The sequence below is a fragment of the Macrobrachium rosenbergii genome, chromosome 28 (assembly GCF_040412425.1).
Source record: "Macrobrachium rosenbergii isolate ZJJX-2024 chromosome 28, ASM4041242v1, whole genome shotgun sequence".
NCBI lineage: Eukaryota > Metazoa > Arthropoda > Malacostraca > Decapoda > Palaemonidae > Macrobrachium > Macrobrachium rosenbergii.
This window is the reverse complement of record NC_089768.1, coordinates 31,732,501-31,755,920: the sequence shown is the minus strand read 5'-3', so window position 1 is coordinate 31,755,920 and position 23,420 is coordinate 31,732,501. Positions and strand designations below refer to the sequence as shown.

The following is a 23,420-nucleotide window of genomic DNA, read 5'->3' as shown; positions in this document are numbered from 1 at the left end:
AAAACGTTCTCATTATTATTATTATTATTATTTGTGTAAACATGCTTATGGAAAAGTATCAAAGGTGGTTGATGGGCAAAACAAGCTTTCAGAGAATATAATACGCGTTAAAAAGGAAATTAGAGAGATTAACGAATAAATGGAGAAAACAGAAAAATATGTATAAGCACACACAAAGGACTGTGTAGGTCAGAAATGCTATGGCAATAACCTGCCCTCGCTTTGAAATATGAAAACAACCTACTCTGACCTTATGAGCCACGTATTTCAAATGTCTTTCAAAAATATGGCGCCACCCAGCCCTCCCCGTTGCAAAAAAAAATTAATAAACAAATAGAAATCCCGAAAAGAAGCACTCGAATTACCCATGCAACAGACGATTAACGTAGTCAAGTTCCATCGACCTGTGGTGTCAATCATTTCCAGGACATCCTCAAAGGACGAGATTCCAGAAACGCCGCCATCCTCGTCCAGCTTGAAGTCTTCTGGTTTTCCATTTTTGCTTACGTAGATCAAATCTTGAAGAGCACTCTTCTTCTCCTCTTTTCCCTTTTCGCTATTACTCTCTGAAGGCTGAGTCTCTCCCATGGTTTAGCCTGTGTCCAAATGTATAGATAAATAATGTTGAGAAGGTAATTTGAAAACAGCGGACATAAACACTCACAAAGACACGTGTCATTGCTTGCAAATACTCAAAGATTAGAACTATTACAGAATGCAAACTCGCATACTGCATATATATAAATGAATTTTATCACATCACCGTGATTCATATACAAGCATTGAGCTATGAAGGACATTTGTAGCTTAATGCTTGTATGTGAATCACGGTGATGTGATAAATTCATTCATAATATGGCTGTGTGCGACAAACGCACTACACGGTTAATGTGGTAGTCAGGTCATCCTTTACAAACAGATGGTTCAAAAGAGGATTCGTAAACGGCCGGCAGTAGCAAGTTGAGACAAATTGTTCCCGAATCAGATTATTCGAAGTCTTTGACGAAACACACATAAATTAAATACAACGCGTCAAGAGATCGCTGTCACATACGTTTTACACTAAACACGGTATTCATCATGGCACTGTTCTTTGCCTTCTCGGTCCCGATTGGCTTCATTTCCCGCATAATAAAACCCTTATTGCATCATCACCTGTCTCTGTACTATTCACAGGAGTGTAGACTTACCCTTCAATAGCGCAGTGCTAATTTGGTTCCCTTTAACTCACACGATTATCTCTTTGCCTGAAAATACACTTTTGAGTTTTCGCTCCTTATCTAAAGCTTTGGAGAAAAGCGAAGGTACACCTTCCTAACTGCACCGGCTCACAAACAACTTTGAAATGGCGGCAGCAGTTTCTTCTAGCCTTCCCCGTTAAAGCCTGCAAACTTTCACTGGACAACTTGGGAACTGCAACAGGGGTTGGCTACTTGTAAGGTCAAGGGTGGGGGAAGTTGGTCCAGCATGTTCTCTCGATATAAAGAAACTTTGCTTCCTGTTGACAATAGTTCTTAGAGCAAAACGTCGATGACATAACAGATCGTTTAAGGCTTCGTGTTGCTAGGATGGTGATATTTCACGAAAAGCAACCTCTCTTTTTTCTTTAATTAAACGAAACAATAACAACAGTTATTTTACCAGTCGTAGGATGATTATTAAGGTTTACTCGTTACCTAACGGAGGAAGAGAGCAACGTGTATGCAAGGTCTAGAGAGTACAGATACTCTCTAGACCTTGCGTGTATGGGAAAGCACTGTACATAGTGAAAGCCCAATGAAACTGAAAATAGCCGAGGGCGATGAGGAATGCTAAAACCTGACTTGTGCTATGTGGTATAAAAAAATGAAAATAAAAAAAACAGGAAAATAGAGAGCTGGCTGAACGAGTTTTCGTTAAAGATAAAAACGGATTAGTTCTCTTATGTGGTCAGAACCAGTTAAGCTAAGGAAGAATGTTTCCTAGTTTTCAAAGTAAAAGGGATAAAAAAAAATCTTATTAAACGACTGAAATTCGAAGCCATGGGACAATTAGTGAATATGGATGATGGAATTTGTTCTATTCGTCGCTTCAGTTATCGGAGATCTACAAATTAGTTGCAAATTCTATGAACGGCTACAAATGACACTTGGTCAATTGTACAGATCTGTCACCATACTAGATATGTACAGACATGTATTTACACACCAATTACTCTTTTTCATGTTCCAGCTTCTTGAATAACTACAATTACTCGTAGAATCACGGTTTAGCATATCTGGCTGATCAATGCTTGCCCTCTTTGAAATGCCGGAATAGACAGGGAGTGTTTCTGGAGTAGACAGGTGAGTGATAAGAGGCTGAGCAGGCAGGTGATCGTTACGAGGTGGGTACACAAGTTTGGTTTGCGCGATAGTGCAGACACATGAACGTTAGGTGACGGAGTAAACATGTGAGGGGTTACTGCGCAGATTAGACAGGTGTTACGTGGTGGTAAAGACAGGTGAGGTTTACATGATGCTGGATGTCTATGCTAATCAACTTCTTGTCTTTGAATTCTAATTCTTGACTCTATTTCCTGTTCCAGTAGACGTACGAACAAACGTTACTCTCACACTTTAAATAGGAACCTTTCCTTCAAGAAGCTCTAATGTGTCTTAACACTGAGGCATGCTATTTTATTATTGGGTCCCACTCTCTTTTTATTTACCTGTTTCTTTTCCAACACACGATGAGGATTATCGTTACTTCAGTCAGTTACCATTTCGCCATTATGCAAGTATATCACTGGTATATTACAGATCAATATAATATAGTAAATTTGAACTGTTATATAAAAGCCTGATCTATGTCGAAATTGCTCAACCACTTAAAGCTAATTTTATGTAAAAGGAGACTGTGGCTATATATATATATATATATATATATATATATATATATATATATATATATATATATATATATATATATATATATATATATATATATATTATATATATATATATATATATATATATATATATATATATATATATATATATATATATCAAAAGAATATTTTTAGAAAAAGGAAAGAAGTAAATTAGCTACATCCTGTGTGATGTACATTGTCAAGTCATCTGTGTGTTTTATGATTTCCTCTCTCTCTCTCTCTCTCTGGTAGACATCAGAGGTGCCTCACTATGAGGGACGTGGGGCAACCCGAACGAACTGTAAGGTCTGTAAGGTAAGGCAATGTCTCTCTCTATATAAATATGTAGATTTCTCTGATATATTTTCGTCTTTCGCATTCTCTTCATCATGTTTCACTCAGATCTGCTTTTCTGTTACTTCGTCGCTGGTGCGTTTTCCTTCGTTGGAGGTTGTTTCTTTATTCCTTACAAGACTAGGGTTTGCGTATGAAAACAGTCTTTTGGGAAGAACAAATCCAAATTCACCCCTTTGGCTTCAGCCGCTAAGAGCTATTATTTACTCGCGCATTTTCTGTCGTCCGTTTTTCCCGACGTCCTCCGTCTCTCATCAGCCGCATTTTTACATGAGTTGCATTGCGACGCAACCATACTGTTCTCCGTGCTCCGATATGCGGAGGCCAAACAAGCATTTCACTTTACTTCTGTGAATGTTCTCTCTCTGCCTCTTTCTCTCACTATATATATATATATATACATATATATATATATATATATATATATATATATATATATATATATATATATATATATATAAATCTTTTACTCTTGAAGATTCTTTGCAGAAATTCTATTACTACTATGTATGAAAACACACATACATAATATATATATATATATATATATATATATATATATATATATATATATATATATATATATATATATCATTACAACGAACGTTGCAAACATTACAGCTACAGACAACTGGATCATAGGGGCAGTGAACTAAACTATCAAATCAATCCAACAAATGACTGAAATCTAAATATATTAGAAGTGACAATGAGTGTCTTGGCTGCATCTGTTCTTCTACCCCTACTTATCTTCCTCCTTCATCAGTATTTCTCGTGAAAAAGTCATTTCTGCTGGCGTCTGGACATTTCGTTGGAAACAGCAAATAATTAACCTTATTTGAAAACCATTTTTGTTTCCGTCCTTGTTATAATTATTACGTTGATGTCATATTGTTCTTTTGTACGTTACATTTGACATTTTCCTGCCAAAGATTCGGCATTTGATATTTTGACTATGTATGTTTGCTTTGTTGTTATCAATTATGATGGTTAAAAGACAGTTAATCAAGGCATTATTACGCACTTAAATATCAGTGCCTTCGAAAGTTAAAGAAACCTGATCCTCGCCCTTTGGAAATTGGATGATGAAGTCGCCTTCCACCTGTTCGAAAGCAAAAGCATGAAAAACAAAGATCTGACAGCGATAATCACAAAGGAGCTTTTTGTCTGTATAACTAGTTTTTGAAAGCTTGATACTGTCGTGCAACAGGAAATTCAAAAGTTCAAGCGATGATGCAATGCGTTACTACCCTAATACTATCTCCTTGCATTTTAATACATTGTTATCTATTTATTAATTTATTAACTCATTTTTTCTTTTTAATAAATGAGATCACTTCTTTATGTTTCCCTTTACCTTCTGTGACTTCTTTCTATTGAACAGGATATTCTTTGTAAACTTGAATTTCAAGTCAGTGGCCCCTGTGGGCTTGTTCCTTATGAATAGAGTTTATCTTATGAATAATAATAATAATAATAATTGGGACGAGGGGGTGGAGGGAGACCGGGCGGGGACATGATCTTTCCGTAGCTCAAGATGCAAAGTAGTTTCGAGTTTAGCTCCTGTGATGGCATAAGGCCTCCTTAATCTACAATAACAACAAAAAGAAATCTGCAAAATGCGGTGTATTACATAGCTGTTATTCGTTTTTTAGAATACATATTTAAGTGGATAAATTATCCAGATTTTTCCATTCATGTGAGACAATGATCTTCAAATGAAGAGATCTGATATGATAAGAGCGTACGACCAGTACTTTTGACGGAGCAGTGTCATTAGAGGCGATGGGTATCAGTGAGCCACGGGGGCCCACGAGTATTTATGAAATTGGACTAAAGTTTGAGAACGCTATATCTGTTTGACGCAATTTTTGCAACTTAGCCTTTCTGCTTTATTCGTTGGTGCAATAATAATAATAATAATAATAATAATAATAATAATAATAATAATAATAATAATAATAATAATAATAATAATAATAAGCTTTTAATGATCTAACTACGATGAAAGACGCAATAATGAGTATTATTCTTTAGTTAACCATAACAGGTCAAATGAACTAATAAAAATAAGGACTATGAGTTTCTAAGAAGTGTTCCCCTTTATGCCTATGACTGGTTGATCAAATTCGAAAACTGTCGTCAAACTACTAAGGTCACCAACTCTGAAAATATATCGTTGTAAAATGCGTGCTTGCAAGTCTGGAAAGACATAAAGTTAAGAATATAACAGCCCTCGCTGGCTGTTATTGACAACATAAACAAGAAAAATATGAGCCGAAGTGTCTTCCGCGCAATCGAGTTTTCTGTACAGCGTATAATCAAGGCCAACGAAAATGTATCTTCCGGTGTCTCGGGATGATGCTGTATAAGCCGCGGCTCATGAAACTTTAACCAAGGTCCAGTGGTGGCCTGTCCTATATCGTGGCCAGACGCACGATTATGGCGAACTTTAACTTTAAATAAAAATAAAAACTACTGAGGCTAGTTGGCTGCAATTTGCTATGTCTGATGATTGGAGGGTGGATGATCAAAACATCAGTTTGCAGCCCTCTAGCTTCAGTAGTTTTTAAGATCTGAGGGCGGACAGAAAAAGTGTGGACGGACAGACAAAGTTGGCACAATAGTTTTCTTTTACAGAAAACTAAAAATAAAGCAGACACTGGTTGACCTTAAGGACAATAACTGGAAGGAAAGATACAGGGATGGAATAGAATAGGAAATTTAAGCCAAAGATCATGGGCTGGGATCCCTGAGGTCCTTCGGCGCTGAAAGAGAAAATTGAGAGTAAAAAGGTTTTAAAGGCGTAACAGGAGGAAACCCTCGCAGTTGCACTATGAAACAATTAACATGGAAGAAGTAGAATATGCACGAAGGTACAGTAAAAGGAATGGAAGGGGTTGCAGCTGAGGCCGGGGGGGTGGTGGGGGGGAGGGAATGCAGGGTAACTCTAACAAGACGTATTTGCTGCCCACATAAGTTTCCTGTGACCTCCAGGATGCCCCAGAGCAATGATTTTTGCATCGAGGGTGCCCAGTGCCCACCCTACAACCGTGCCCTAAACCGAAAAGTGGTATGGTTGACGAAAGTTATTTATGTCTTTCATACCCTACGACAGGTGCTGGGAATCAGGACACGCGAATGAATAACCTTCATTCAAGGCTTCTTGGCACCTAGTAGACCTCGACCAAGGCTCGCCCTGACTTCCCATTATACGTTTTTTTTTTTTTTTTTTTTTTGCGAGGAAGTGAAAGTCTCTCCCACGACAGCGCAAAGTGGACGAAGTCATTTCTACAAAGCAATTCGCAAAGTCTTTCGTTCAGGAAGATTTATTCGTTTCAGTTCGCATTTCTGAGGAGTGAGCGCCGGATTTTTCGCTCAAATTATCTTGTAATTCGCTAAATCAAATGTGTCGTTGATTGTCGTGCGTAGGTTCGTTTAGTTACGGAGCCTCCTCATTTTTTCTTTACATTTTGAACTGACTGTGATCGCCGAAGAAAGGAAGTTTAACCGTGTAGATAATAAAATCGATCAAGTCAAAAGTGCTGCTTGTGTTCTCTATCATATCTGGGTAAGTTTATCTACGTTTTCATTATTTTCATTCGCATTTCAAGAAAAGAATGTTGCAGTTGATATATCATCACGGTTTTACGATAATTTAAAGGAAAAACATCACTGGCACCTAGGGATTTATTTCCATCGTTGCAGATCGATTTGAAATTTAAACATATGCTGGAAAATGTCCAAAATGAATATTGCTTACATATATATGTCTTTTCTCTAACATTCATTATTAGAAATGTTTGTTTTTTCTTTCTAAAATTTTAGTTAGTGTTTTCTGCCATGCAAGCTGTTGGGACAGGGATACCTTTAGATATCGTCAAGGCAACTCTCGTAATAAACTTGGATGGAATGACTTGGTTAAAGACCTATATATACATTCACGAGAAAGTTTTTTACTGCGGAAGCAAAATGGTAGCCCGAGGGAACGACGCCTTGTGCTGCTCATGAGACAGGCGAGAGCGCAGTTCAAACTCGCCCTTAAGCACTGCAGACTGAATGAAAAGCAACTAAGAGTCTATGCAATGTCTAGAAAATTAGAATCTGGCGATTACCCTCGTCTCTGGAAAGACATTCAATCCCTAATTCCCAAAACTAAAAAGCTATCACAGAGAGTAAGAGAAGCCGTCGGTGACGAGGCTATCGCAAGAATGTGGGGCGATCACTTCAGCACTATCCTGAATTGCATAAACGATCAAGACTCCCGAAGGGACGTAGATAACCTTACTGATAACATTGTTTTATTTCGCCGATCGTATTACGCCAGGTAACGTCACCGATACCATAAACAACCTACCTAATGATAAATCGCCCGGCTACGATGGCCTATCTGCTGAAGCTTTCAAATTCTGCTATCCGATAATTTACATTTTGCTAACTGCTCTATTCAATGCGTGCATCATTCACCAGTTTCTCCCAGAGTCCTTACTCTCAGTTCACTTAATACCATTAATAAAAAAAACAAGCTAAAGGATGCAGCTGACCCTGGCAATTATCGCCCGATTGCAATTACTACAATTGCGGCGAAAATACTTGAGTCCGTTCTTCTAGTGAGACTTCTCCCCTTTCTACACACTATTGACAACCAGTTCGGCTTTAAAGCAAACCGCTCAACCGACATCTGCATCTACATCCTGAAAGAATTGCTGAACTATTATCTATCATCAGCTTCTCCTGTTTTCCTGTGTTTTGTAGATGTGAGAAAAGCATGCACAAACGAGGCACACCTCTATATCTAATTGGCACTTTATGTTGTTGGTTCTCCGCACAGCAATTCTGTGTCAAATGGGGTAATGTATTGCCGTACATCTTCGGCTCCCTCAACGGGCTCCGGCAAGGGGGCACATTATCTCTCCATACCTGTTTAACACGTACACAGATACCCTGAATGTCAAACAGAACTCACTCCCAATCGGATGCACTATCAACGAAACAACAATAAACAACCTCTGTTGCGCCGACGATGTGGTTCTGATTTCCCCATCAGTGCAAGGTCTCCAGCGACTCATCGACACTGGCCTCCAATATGCAGAGGAATTTTATATCCTATACAACGAAACCAAGACCCAGTGTATGTCGCTGCTCCCGAGATCGCTTAAGCATATTGCAGAACCACAAATTTTCCTCGGGAATCGTCGTCTGGAATTCGCGCATAAATTTCCGTATTTGGGCTACATTATCACGGACGAACTGAAAGATACGGCAGACACAGAACAGAGGCGTCGTAAACTATGTGCAACTGACAACATGACTGCAAGGAGATTTGCCTTCTGTCACCGAGACACGAAACTGCTGCGCCATGAGATGTATCACTGTTGCTCATAATGGCATTCTGGGACGCCTCACAAACACTCCCCGCTATCACCCCGCCATGCAAATGTTCACAGAAAACCGCCTGGATAATTTTAAAAATCATTGTTAGGTGAACAATGTCCAGTCTGATCACCCGACTGAGAAACAGCAGCACTTCGCTCATACAAAGCATCCTTGAGCAGTGAGGCAAGAAGAAAATCTAAATTGTGGGAAAGATGGGATAATGAGGCGTCTGTTCTTAAATGGCTTATTCTCTGTTTTTGCAGTTATGAAGTGTCGTCTCCAGAATCTGTCGTTATTATTATTATTATTATTATTATTATTATTATTATTATTATTATTATTATTATTATACTGCTACGTTTCCTGTTATTATTGATATTTTCCTTTTTTATTGTTACTGTGATTAACATCGTTGTAGAGTTTTCTATTTTCTATTTTCGTATTTAGCCTTCTGGATCCGACTTCTGTAAGCACCTAAGGTCCCTAGCTGGAAATTAATCTTCTCCCATCCGTATTTTTAATTGTTATCATCTTTAATATTTTTTTTTTTGCTATTATTCTCCATATAATTACTGTCATTACCATTATTTTGAACTCTATTTTTTCTACTTCCTCAGCAACTGTGTGGGTACTGCGGATCACTGTTTTTACCATGCTAACTTATGTATCTGGAGTGTGTGCATTGTATTTGTATATTCCATGTATATGGCCCTGAGCTGAAATAAAGGATATTATTATTACTATTATTATTATTATTATTATTATTATTATTATTATTATTATTATTACAAAAAATCCCTACACCTCTCCCCTGACCGCGACTCTCCTGTTCCAGCGAGTCAGTCAGGCGAGAAAGGATTTTAATTCTCTTTCTTCTATAATGGTAATCACTTCAAACCCCGTGGGAAATACACGTAGTACGGCTGACTTCATGCAACTTAGGGTTGTCTCATGAATAGTGCTCCCTTGTTTTTTTTTCCCTTGAGAACGATTGTTATGGGGAATGTTTTGGATGCACCTCTAATTCTTACGAAATGGAGGGGAGAATACTGACATTTCCTGATGTCAGAGAGAGAGAGAGAGAGAGAGAGAGAGAGAGAGAGAGAGAGAGAGAGAGAGAGGGAGGGTAGGCTGAGGGAGTACCTTTTCGCTATGCACTTCTAATATAATGTAACATTTGCAATGTTGATTTCTATTCTTGTTTATATAAATTTATGTACATACACGCATACTCATTTACATATATGCACACACACACACACACACACACACATATATATATATATATATATATATATATATATATATATATATATATATATATATATATATATATATATATATATATATATATTCCATTCCTCTTACCCCAATTTCATGAAGGGCCTATTGCAATAACGTACAGATCACAAGCGTGGTTGACATAACAGCCTTCATTTCTGCCTAAATATCAGTCTCCATTAGTTTCTATCAGTCAGTTTCTCTCTCCGTCTGCTTAGATCTAACAAACAAAACATAATATACAAACTTAAAAAGTGTATATGTTCCTAACTTTAGAAACTCGTTTGGGTGATTCGATTTACCATGAAATAACCGGCCCATTGGCTCTCATTTTAGAATCTCTACCTATCAATAATTGCTGTGAGTCTGCCTCTTACTTGTAAGCTGAATATTACGTTGATCAGTGAGACGCCAGGTTTTAATGAACGATTAATTTCACTTGGAACTTTCCTATTTACGTGAGCAAATTGCATGTAATTTTAAAAACGGATTTTCTGTGTGGCTAGTGCTGTCAGTACGATAGAGTTGAGTGAATAAGGTGAAATCTCATCTGCAATGGACCGGGATCTGGATATTTTCTTTCCTTTTGTTATCCTCAGGGAGGGAACAAATTTTCCGTTTGACAACATCTGATCCCATGGGTTGCAAAATCATAGACGTCGAGAGAGAGAGAGAGTAGGGGGAGGATGGGGGATACAGGGAGGGGAGGGGGGGGGCGGGTAGAAACAAGTGGTCACGTGGCTGGATGGTGGCAGAGAACACCATCTCTTCTCCCGCTATTGTTTTCATCACACTCACCTTGGTACTGGAAGGCCACACGTGTAGTTTAACCAGCCGTGTAGTCGTGTGTGTAACTTTATACGTGATTTGTACTCGTCAGTTCTCCCACGATCAGGGAATCAATGAAGGAATCGAATACGATTCCTCTGGTATACATAAAGGAAATCCCGCTTGACTCTTGCCGGGATTACAAAGTGATCCGGTGAAGCAAAAGTTTTTTTCATTGATAGCAGGAAAGTTTTACCCTTGGGAACATCACCTAAGTGGCAAGGGGGAGACACCAAAGACCTTTCCATTTTTGGATAAAAAAAAACACACACACACACACACCAGGTAACAGGGAGAAAGGGGAATTTTTTTTGTACTTTTTTTTTTGTTACTGGGCTCATTGCACTTTCGATCAAGAGCTCTGGTCAATTTGAGATGAAAACTCTGAATGATAAGACGTTACCAAAATGACTTTGTAAAGTCTAGTTTTAAAAGAAAAGATTTAAGCTGGCTCACGCTATTTACAAACGAAAGCAAATAGACGCGACATATACCTCTTAGCAAAATGTTTACGTCAGCAAGCATCGTCAGGGCACTTCAAGGCTCCTGAGGTCGTTTCCGGGAACTGGGAATGTCCAACACAGCGAGAGAAACAACAGGAAAAGCCTGATTTCTTGCACTGTAATTTGACATTCCATTAAGTCCTTAAAGCATAGAAGGGGAGGAAGACGAACGAACTTGAGATGTTTAAGGTTACGTTTATAGCGCTGTTCTCGTGTTCCCGTGCCGGTTACGTCAACAGGACGTTCAAATGCAAAAGAAAGAGGACTTTGTGCGTTGTTTAGATCTGCGTTGGGCTAGAATATAATAATAATAATAATAATAATAATAATAATAATAATAATAATAATAATAATAATAATGATAATAATGAGAACTTTGTACGTTATTTGGGTCTGCTTTGGGCTGCAATATAATAACAATAATAATGAGAACTTTGTACGTTATTTGAATCTACTTTGGGCTGGAATTTAATAATAATAATAATAATAATAATAATAATAATAATAATAATAATAATAATAATAATGAGAGCTTTGTACGTTATTTGAATCTATTTTGTGCTGGAATATAATATAATAATAATAATAATAATAATAATAATAATAATAATAATAATAATAATAATAATACACTTTACTAACACTTAATCTCAGCATAGGCCTTATAATAATAATGAGAGTCGTTAAGAAAAACCAGTTTCTTATTTTTTCTTTATTCTAGTGCTGAAAACTGCTGCTGTAAAAAAAAAAAGTCTGTATTTCTTAAAACATCAAGACGTGTCTCCTGCTCTGTCAGCCCCAGGCAATAACTGTGGCCTATCTAACACCGGCACCCGATCTCTAGGCTTTGTGGCAAAAATTTTACCAACACTAGGTATTATACGCGGTGCTGACACGATATCTGTGGGCATAACTGTTTTTAATCGTGGGTTGGGACTGACTGGAGTCACCATGACTTTTTCATCAGTTAAATAAAATAGTATTTGTGTTTTCTTAATGGAAAGCGAAAATAAGGTGTTTATAGACATATAACTACTTAGTTAACCAACCGTTTCACTGACGATTTTTCGTTAGTCGAAATACTTTAATTTATACTCAAGTCTTCTTTCCAACACTGTTTGGTGTATTTTAAGTACTAATAAAAAAATGATACTTAGAAAAGCAAGTAAAGGAAGGATTTTTATCAAAAAATATTTTTGAGGAATAGTCGGGTGCCATACTTTGATTTTGTTTCTTTTCGTAGTTTAATTGTGCTTTATCTAAACATGAAACTGAATGCTTTCAAATATTTATGATCCATGTAAATATATATATCTATATAATTATATATATATGTATACATGTATATACACACGTACACACACACACATATATATTTTATATATATATATATATATATATATATATATATATATATATATATATATGATTTCATTTTGCATAAAACCAGTTTGTAAGTGTATGTGTATATATATGTGTATGTATGTATATATATATATATATATATATATATATATATATATATATATATATATATATATATATATATATATATATATATATATATATATATATATATATATATATATATATATATATATATATATAAATGGTTTTAGGAAAAATGATTCCAGAATGTTCGCATATTAATGTGCTGTGTGCATAAGAATGTATACATAAATTATGCATTCGTTAGTTAGTGAGGAATTAAGGAAAAGAAATAATTATTTCACAAATAAGAGGGGGAAACACTAATATTATACTCATTCATTACACCTGGAGGCCAAGTGCAGATGTCCGAAAATAAAGCAACAGCTAATGACTGGAACATGTAGTCTTAAACTATTTTTAGAAAATTATAGTTTTAGAATGAACTAGAGCAGAACTGAATGCAATAGTGAGAGCCCATCATCATATTGTAAGGTGACTCATAGGACTTTTTTTCTTTTATCAAAATGATTTCGTTTAACTAAGCGTTGACGCCGGCGTGGAAACTAGTGTCAGTAACCTACTGTGTTAGATAATGTTGCAAGATAAAAAAAGAAAAAAAAACTCTTTAAACAGCAAACCTATAGAATCTTTAAGACACGAGAGATGGAATGAGTTCAGAGGAGAAAAAAAGAATCTTTATATTTGCAAGATAAAAAAAAAAGAAAAAAAAACTATAAACAGCAAACCTATAGAATCTTTAAGACACCAGAGATGGAATGAGTACAAAGGAGAAAAAAGAATAGTTCTATTTGCAAGATAAAAAAAGAAAAAAAAAAAACTTTCTATAAACAGCAAACCTAAACATTCTTTAAGACACCAGAGATGGAATGAGTTCAGAGGAGAAGAAAAGAATCTTTATATTTGCAAGATAAAAAAAGAAAAAAAAAACTTTCTATAAACAGCAAACCTAAACATTCTTTAAGACACCAGAGATGGAATGAGTTCAGAGGAGAAAAAAAGAATCTTTATATTTACAAGATAAAAAAAAGGGAAAAAACTATAAACAGCAAACCTATAGAATCTTTAAGACACCAGAGATGGGTTGAGTTCAGAGGAGAGAGAGAGAGAGAGAAAAAAAAAAAGAGTTGTTGCATAACGAGCACATTCAAGAGGAGGGTCACCTTGCCTCTCACTTTGGTCTGTTGCAGCCTTCTGCGAAAGTACCGCTTAGGAGGAGCATTTTCCTAGAGTCAGATTTTACGTCATCAGACCCGCGGGCGGTTTTTTACTGCGTTCTTTTCGCCGGCTGAATAACGTTATTACTCGAAGCCTTCTGGGAATTAATGCTTATCGAGAGACTGTGACAATTAATAGTAGTTTATTAGTTTTATTTTTTAATATTAGGCCTCTTCGCTGGCCAGCGTTCCATTTGCAGCTTATTAAGTGGTTGTTTCACCTTCCTTATTTGTGTTTTTCTGCATTAATATCATCGCATTCAACAGCTCTCAGTTTTTTTTCCCATCTTCAAACACATTTTTCCCCAAGAAATTTCACTTTGCTGAGGTATCGACGGTTCCTTCCATGATACAAAAGCTATCCGCTATAACCATGATAATGGGAGATAAAATGATGTATTCGGGTAATGAAACTCCTGCGTCTGACCAACCCGGTAAGCAAGGCCAACAAGGTCGCGCGTTAAATTCCAAATCATCGTAACTCGTTACGCAACACCGTCTTTCGCATGTGTTCGTTTAAGAGCGAAATCATCCAGTTACTCAGTTTTCAATAAATTACTGTTTGGAACGAATGAATCAGTTAATCAGACATCAGTGGCAAAGCCCCTAGTGCCGGAAAGAACTGCAGGACAAACATAAAACACCTGAATCAAACGAGGAGGGACGAAACCGGTGCCTTGGTGTATGGCAGAACTTATACCTGCGAGGCGGGTCAGGTGTTAGTCGGACTCGGGCTCCTGATGAGGTAAGACTCCAGGCTTCCGCTTCGTATGCCGGACCTTGAGTTACGCTGAGACGTCTTCGTTGCAGGTAAATTTTGGAAGTGCCAGCACTTAATGTTTTCCCGCCTTGTCAGTGAATGAATTCTACGGTGTTCATTTGAGCTCGGCGGATATTGTAAGACCTGTTGTTGTGAATTTTGGAATATTTCTTCAGCATTGTCTGAAATGTTCGTTTGATAGCTGCTTACGGAGTAGTTAATGGCATATGTTTGTCATCTGACGGAGTTGTGTTAATTACTTTGGTTGTTCACATCCAAATGTGCTGTGAGTTTTAGATGATGATAAAACGCCTGTGAACAGACTGCGTTTTCTGACAAGTCCTTCTTGGAAACCAAAAAATCTACATCTGTTAATCACTATGCGACAAGCTGAAAGCAAAAGTCTATAGCAAAGCTTACGTATAAAGTTAAGCAGCAAATAAGATGCAGAAAAGAGAAAACATTAACGACAGGGGACGGATCTAGGTAAAAGCAGGCAACGCCTTCGCCGTCAACCTTGGGAAGGGGAGCTGGTGGATCGAGCGCTCTAGGTGTTTGCAAAGATGGATTGTATAAACAAACTTTATCTAGAGATTTTTTTTTTCAAGGATTACTCAGTCGTTTGGTCAACTGAGTCACAGCTTCCATGTTAGCCTTCTCTCTCACTTCCTGTCCCTCCCTCCCCCCCCCCTCTCTCTCTCTCGTACTACCCTTTCTCTTTACTTTCCACTTTCCCTTTTCGCGACCTGATTGTAATCGTGTGCACTTTCTGTCTGCCGGCATAGCTCACTCACCCTGAATTTGCCGATTTATTTTGAGGTAATGAATTCAAACCACTGTTCATTCTGAAGTATAAAATTTTATGTATATATATATATATATATATATATATTTTTTTTTTTTTTTTTTTATCTGGCAAGAGGATGATGCTAACTATGTATTAGAATATTTCGTACGATACCTAAACTGTGGTATCCTATCTCCTGCTTTTTTTTGGGGGGGGAGGGGCGGGGGCATCCGTGCATGGCGCCCACCTATACCCTTTTCCTGATCTGCGACTGATTATAGGCTGTTCCCTGAACTTACTGTAGTGATTAGCACCAAATGTCTTCAGTTTCATTAAAAACAATGGAAATATGAGGAGTAAGTCTTGCCTATCAACAGATCAAAACTATTTATTGCAATATAGTTCTCGCAACTTCAGCGCGCAGACTGCACTGTGATCTTCTTTTCACCTGATTGTGCAAAGACGGTCTTATTCGTTTCTTTTGGTGAGTTGGTGTCTGGTTGTAACCTTAACTTTGTTGGACATATTTTTTGACCACGATTCTCGATGCACGACAGTTAACTAAGGTTCTGGCTGTAAATGAAAGCTGCTCTACATGTGAGTTTGATCATGGACTACCCATCTGTTAAGCAATTTAATCAGTACAGAAATCTCCCTCATCTGAACTTACTTCGCTGTTTATTTTATTCACTGAACGTACTGCCAGAGTCACCTTGACAGCTGTATGTGCGTCATATAAGTCAGTGTCGTATAACTGAGTGGGCTCCATCAACTTTATTGGTGATGAGGATTTAGCAAGTAAAAATAAACGTAGAAAGCAGAATAACTAAGGCTGTTCACGTCAGCATGCATCCAAAAAAGTGGCTGTATTTTAATTAAAATCTGGTTCGCAAATAGTACTGTTGCTAACGGACAAAAGTAACACACACGCGCGCGCGCACACGCACACGCACAAACACTTATCTATCTATATGTATATATATATACATACTGTATACGTACATACATATATATATATATATATATATATATATATATATATATATATATATATATATATATATATATATATATATATATATATATCAAGCCACTGCGATGTTATTCCCACGATTCCATGACAGCACAACGCAACACACGCAACAAATGAGTCGCCAAATAACAGGTTTCCATACCGCAGCAAAGATTGGACCAATCTATAATGATGATTGGGCCTGGATGAGATTGACAGATTTTTATACTGTGATAACGTACATTTTACATTGTCGGATCTCCCGCTGCATTGAACTGAACCCGTCATTTTACAGCCAAGGTTGCGTCCTGCCATTGAAGCCCATTTTTCAATAACCACATTGTTACTGTTTCTCTCTCTCTCTCTCTCTCTCTCTCTTCGTTCATATTCCTGTAAACATCCGCTGATTATCCCCCTTTTTCTATTTTTTCCCGGGAAGTCTTTAAAAATTCATGGTTGGTTTCCCTCTTGCTTCAGTGTTATTCTGACGGCTTTAGTTGTTCGAGTGTTTGTCAATATTCTGGCGCTACGCGTAGTTTCCTCGTGTCTTTCATTTCTCATTGGCACTACGCCTTCCGTTTCTCTATAAGCACATTCAGAAACATTCGCACAAACGTATTTTCAAAGAAGGACCAATGCTTTTTAGTTAGGTGGATTCGAAACACCCACAAAAACACAGCCATAAATTACTGAACGGCGATCAGCTTTTAATTTGGGCTACGTTCGTAGAAAACGGGAATTATTCAGTTTACGAATAACTTTCACGGGACGCTTAAACCTGAATTTTGTCCTTGCTTACAGTCAACAGAGTCACTCACTCTATGTAGGCCGACCTTCTACATTCATAAGTCGTTATCCGTCTATTCAGTATATTTCAATCAGTGCGAAGAGAAACCCACTCTTCTTCTTTCGACCTTATTAGTCCCACTGTATAGCAGGGTCGGCTGCTCGAGTCAACTTTCTCCATCTTTTTCTATTCCTTGCATCTTCTTCCCCCAGTCGCACCTCACCCATATCCATCCTCACCACGACCATCCATCTGATCCGCTGATGCCCCACACTCCTCCTCCTCCCCACCACTGGCATGTTCTTAGCTCTCTTGACTGGTTCCACCTCCTCTCTTCTTATTACATGGTCATAGTATCTCAGACGAGCTTCTCTAGCATTCTCCTTTACATTACATATACCACACATTCTTCTTATATCTTGACTCTCCCTCCTTTCCGTTAGTGATATTCCAACAATCCGTCTCACCATCTCATCTCGGTTCTTTCCAGCAGTCCCGCCTCTTTCCTCTAAGTGCCCAAGTTTCTGCCCCATGTGATAGTACGGGCCTGATAACTGTCTTATAAATCTTCATATTGACCCTTAATGGCATTTTCTTATCTAAGACAACTCCAGTTACTTCTCTCCATTTTTGCCATGCCTCTTTCGCTCTCTCTCACTGCTTTCTCAGTACTTCCCTCCTCTGTTAATATTGATCCCAAGTAGTTAAACTTATTGTTCAGTTTTAGCACTGTACCATCTTCCACTTCTTCATGTTCTTCTTTACTACTAATCAATAGCCCCGTCTTTCCAAATTTCACTTTCAATCCTTTCTTTTCTAGGGCTCCTTTCCTTGCTAAAAACCTTTCTTGCAGTTCTTCGTTGTTCCTTAATTCTGATGTCAAAGTGACTATAACGACGAGGAACAAGAATGGACTCAGAGCTGATCCCTGATGGAGGCCAACCTCCACAGGGAATGCCTCAGTCTCCCCATGTTTTGTCTGTACTGTGGTTCTTGCCCCCTCATACATCATCTTCACTAACCTTACCAATTTCTCTGGTACTCCTCTCTTTCTCAAACACCAACAAACTACTCTTCTTGTTGGTACCCTGTCATACGCCTTTTCGAGATCCACAAAACACGTGTAAACTTCCTGTTTCCTTCTAAATACTTCTCTTGGACTTGTCTTACTATAAAAGTAACATCCACTGTGCTCTTTCCTTTCATAAACCCAAACTGCTGCTCATGTATATCTATCAAGTCTCTCAACCTTCCTTCTACCCATCGACAGATTTCAATCCTTTTCGATTTTGGTAATCAATCGAAGTCCAAAGTGTAGTTTGACTGTTTCCTTTACTTGTAAGTGAAACAGGTATATATTCGTCGAGATTAATTCCATTTATAATAACAAACTTACAATCATGCAAACGTTTCGTAGATGTGACTCACACTTAAAAAATTGGAGGTACGATAGCCGTGACTTTCAAACGCAAACTCATTCCCATTTGAGTCCACTGCTCTAGAAGTAGTGTCAGTGTTGTTATCAGGAGCTTAATTGGCATTTTGTACACCTGCACTCTGTCACCTGCTACCGACTTATCATCTCCCTGGATAGGATGGAGTGTTTGGAAATTTGCAGTATGGGATCGTGTGATCGCATGAAGTTATCTGCTTGCTGAGTCGTTAACGCTCGTAGACCGTCTTCAGGTTTTTCCCGTAAGTTAAGTGGAAGACTGAATTAGTGGATAATATCGTTTTATTTCATAGTTTGCCACGTAAGTAAGGTTTGGCTATTATCACTTCATCTGTTTGTTACTCGATTACTCATTTATATATTCGCTTATTCATCGTTTACACTGATGTATTTTACAGAGAGTAATTCTTTTTATTGCAATGATATTCACTATCGCCTAAAAGATTTTTCAGTATAAATCTACTTTATTCATTAACACTCTCTCTCTCTCTCTCTCTCTTAGCATGAACTTTAGCTCTGAAATAATTAACTTGGGAAATAATGTATTACATCCTCCCGTACACAAAGACTAACCGCTTGCGACTCGTCAATTTTCAATTGTCATTGCAACTGAAGAACAGAGCTATTGTTGTTTCAGATTTCTTTTGAGGAAATGTCTGATTTTTCTTTATATGTTTCCATTGCAACGCAATATGTTGTTGTTGTTGTTGCTGTTGTTGGAGTTGTGGGTAAATACGGCTGTAAAAAGGGAGGATGTGAGTTGCTGTTGGCTTCAGGCGTTTACGTCTGTTGTCATGGGGCATCGGAAGTGCATGAATAAAGCATTTTCCCGCTTCTTTTTGAAAAACCAGTTTTTTCGCTGATAATATTCACACTGGCAATAAGGTTATTTCCATTCAGAAATCAAACATTTCAAGATGAAACATATTTCAACTTCGAAGCGAGAGCGATGTTACTAAATGTCTTTACGCGACTTGATATAAAATCCTTTCAGGCTACGGGACGGAACAGACACGTAAATACAAACCAATGTGGCTCCCGAAATCTACATGGCTTGTTTTTGTCGTGTAGATCCGAGCAAGGACATATTGATCAATCGGCTAATTAAAACATGTGTTACAGATCTCTTAAAAACACTAAAATACTAGACCATTCAAATGCAAATCTTGAGATTTATTGAGAATTTTAGAAGTACCCTTCGGATCCACCTTCTGCACTTCGAGAATCTTTTCCAGTTGTTTCCTCTACCTTTTTTAACAGAGTTTACCAGTGTGTACGATCGACAGATTTAATTCATGGCAAACATTGTTTTTTCTTTCTTCATTGTTTTACTGACATTCATTTCACCTTGTGTTATTGCGGGGAAAGGTACATTCCGTGTGTCGTAATTTGGCCAGTGTAGGCTACAATAGTAATCTGTGTAATTGTAGTTCAGCTCTGTTTCTTTACAGTGCCTGCCTAAGGCTTCGAGTTTGGAATGCAGGATGACACGAACCCTGCCCTTGTAATGCTTACTCATCAGCCTACCCCATTGTCTCTCTCTCTCTCTCTGATAAATTCTGTGAAATTTATATACAAAAGTTATCACAGGCTTATGATAAACGCTATTCCACACTGGTGCTTGTATCAGACCGCAATGGGTTCTTGCAAATTTCAATATAGGGTTTTTTGTCCAGAGATTAGGGTGCACCTCCTTTGTTTATCAGGATTTGTAAGTTTTCACGGCAGAGTTAAATACAAAATACTTCTTACAAAATACTTCTTAAATAAACTGACGTCTAACCAAAATGTTAAAAACATTTTTCAGTGGGTACACAAGGTTGGGGAGAAGCTTGCCTACCTTTGTGCCTGAAACTTGTTGGTTTCTGTCATAATCTTACGGTTTGTTTGGCAAATATGGATTGACATTTTGCAATGACGTATCCTCACGTAATCACCCGTTGGAGTCGTGTCCACGGCCTTTTTGGGTGTTATGCTGAATTCCCGTTCGTGTAGCTGCTTGAGTAGTAACTGAATTTGATTCAAACACAACTGTTTTCCTTGCAAAAAACCGTCACAGGAACAAGGCACATCTCCCTGTGAAATGTGTTTTTTAGGTTCCCCTTGACACTAAATTGTTATGCATTTCGTTCTTCTTTTTAATTGATTAGTTTTATTGACCTAGGGAGAGTTTCCTTAGCTAAAAATCTGCTTGTGTCAGTATAAGGTGATCGAACGAGAACCTGTGTCTGAGAACGGGGTCCAGGAAGGTCTTTCCTGGAACGACTTTCTATGCCGAAGGACCAGTTGGTGTTCAGGAATTGCAATTTCTGTTGTGAGGGTCAGTTGATGATACGTTCTCCCAGTGTTCAAATATATATACATCACTGTTTGCGCAAAAAATTACTGCAAATACTTCGGTGGTTTTTCCAATGTCAGTGTTTAATAGAGAAAATCATTGTAATGTTGTGCAGCTACCGTTAACCGAAAGGTGAGTTAAATTAAAAACAATATACATGTTAGTGTTAGATTGAGAAGAGGAATCATAAGACACTGAGACTTAATGGAAGCTCCCTACGTTGAAGCTCTTAAGCATATTCAAGCACAGACATCGTTTGCATTTTGCATTTAAGTGTGTACGTATGTATCCACTCCAGTATGTAATCGAAATACAGTATAAAAACTACCGCGCAGTTTAGGCTAGAATCGAATTTCGTTTGAGCCTTTGCATGTAAATAAATGCTTACCAACTCACGAGGAACGCTACGAAAAGTTCGACTCGAGCAATTATGTAATGTGTTCAAGAAAATTTTTGACGTGAGTAGAAACACAGAATCCCTAAAGAAATCATTGTCAAAATTAGAGACTGTAGACCTTGCAATTATTATTATTATTATTATTATTATTATTATTATTATTATTATTAGGAGTACACGTTCTTACGATCAAACTTAGATAGCCGTCGATTTTCTAAAAAAAAATTCCACAGAATACAGTACCCAAATGTAAAATAAATGCATAAATAAAAAACTATCAAAGAACTGATTTATAATGCTTTACGAAAAAACAAACAAACAAACAAACAAATAAATAGAAATAAGAAAATAAACAAATAAACCTACAGACACAAAATGACTATCTACAGATTAAGAAACCCCAACCCACCCTGATATTAAATCTCAATCCTAGCACATTCCTGCATTTATTTATAGACAATAATTATGACTTCCAGTTCCACAAGATACAGATCGTATGTATGCTCTCTCTCTCTCTCTAAGATTTCGTTGTATGACAGAAGCAATCAAGGGTTGGAAGGAATGGAGGTCACCAACAAACATTCACCTACACTTAAAGCCTCCAATGGTAATTTTTCCTTTTTTTTACGTGGCTTCTCTCGGTTGTCAACATACCATTATTATTGTTATCAAACTTATATCTATCTACCTATCTGTCTGCGTGTCTGTCTATAGATCTCCATTTATCAGTGATTTGTATACATACATACACACACACGCATACACACACACACACACACACACACACACACACACACATATATATATATATATATATATATATATATATATATATATATATATATATATACATACATCCTCCAATCGAGAAAAACGTAGAACAGAGCACAAAAGAAAGAAAAGAAATGAGTTATTCACGAAGTAAAAAAATTGAAATTGGTTTAACCTAAACCTTCTGGGGTGACAGCGTTGTTTCCGAGATATGCAATGCTTTTGTTCTCCCAGTTTAAAAGATAAAAAGCTGCCTAAATTATGTAAATCACTGTTACGTGCAATTGTTTTCAATGTCTTTCATTACAATGGATTTAATGATGGTTTCTTGACTTGGATGTTTAATTCCAGATGTTCAGGATTATTTACATTTTTTGTGATCATATCTATTTCAAGTGCTTTATGCTATTAAATCAACGCCGTCAAGAAAATTACTTGTATTCCCATACAGAGAGAGAGAGAGAGAGAGAGAGAGAGAGAGAGAGAGAGAGAGGACCAGGGTGGGCGGGGCGGGAGAATCTAACGGGAAACACACTGATGAATGACGTGTGATGCAGAATTATAAACAACGAATTGAAATGTGATCTGTCAGACCTTTCGTGGGAGTATGATAACCTTTTACAAATCGTGTCCGGACAATTGATTCCTTATTTAAACAGTCTGAATGAGACGTAGTCAATGACATTAGCAAACTTGTGTTTGAGTGTTATTGTACATAAAATCATTCATTATATTTTGAGCAAGTCTGTTTATTAAATTAATAATATTCGTCATTATCAGGTAAAGAATACGTGAGAAAAATATAGTTTTGTGATTATAGCAAGAGCGCACAAGCGCAACAATAGGACGCAATCAAACCAAGGCCGAATGCAAGTGCGTTCGCGTCACTTTACAAGCAAGCGTACATAAAAGGCAACACACCTTCTGACCGTATACGCGCGCCGGGCGGGTTAGACCAAGACTTATGTAAGTCCTATTTTCTTTCCTGGTATTAGCGGGGATTCCCCGAAACTCGAGGTACCCATAAGGAGGAAAGATCTGGTGCGCAGTTACTCGTTACCGAGGTCCTTACTCTTCGGAGCACCTAGATGTTCTATTCGTTCCTTTAACTGTATGTTTATTTTTTGCTCGATAGATATGGAGGATGCCCCTCGTAATGGCAAGACGCCAATGGCAGTTTTCAATTGATGATCGTAGTATCTTGTAATTTTTAAGAC

At 37.5% G+C, this 23,420-nt stretch overlaps 2 protein-coding genes across 8 annotated transcripts in view; one reads left to right on the top strand and one right to left on the bottom strand.

Annotated features, from left to right (window-relative positions):
• Positions 1–23,420, top strand: part of LOC136854205 (organic cation transporter protein-like) — a 61,888-nt gene that overhangs the window by 22,670 nt on the left and 15,798 nt on the right. The window contains exon 1 of one of the 3 annotated variants that reach the window (XM_067130523.1): positions 14,570–14,708. The exons of 1 other annotated variant lie outside the window; for it this stretch is intronic. The gene's annotated coding sequence lies outside the window, so the exon portion shown is untranslated. Of the gene's footprint in view, positions 1–14,569; positions 14,709–18,918; positions 18,940–23,420 lie in introns of those variants that run through there. One more of the 3 variants, XM_067130524.1, reaches the window with a different exon arrangement.
• The window catches only part of LOC136854206 (solute carrier family 22 member 7-like), a 38,842-nt gene that overhangs the window by 7,224 nt on the left and 8,198 nt on the right, over positions 1–23,420 (bottom strand). For 3 of the 5 annotated variants that reach the window (XR_010857664.1, XM_067130525.1, XM_067130526.1), the window contains exon 2: positions 366–596. Coding sequence is in view for 4 of the 5 variants with exons in the window: in XM_067130525.1 (XP_066986626.1) it covers positions 366–588 (223 nt within the window). In the remaining variant the exon portion in view is untranslated. Of the gene's footprint in view, positions 1–365; positions 597–1,190; positions 1,349–4,268; positions 4,342–23,420 lie in introns of those variants that run through there. The other 2 variants (XM_067130528.1, XM_067130527.1) reach the window with 2 other exon arrangements.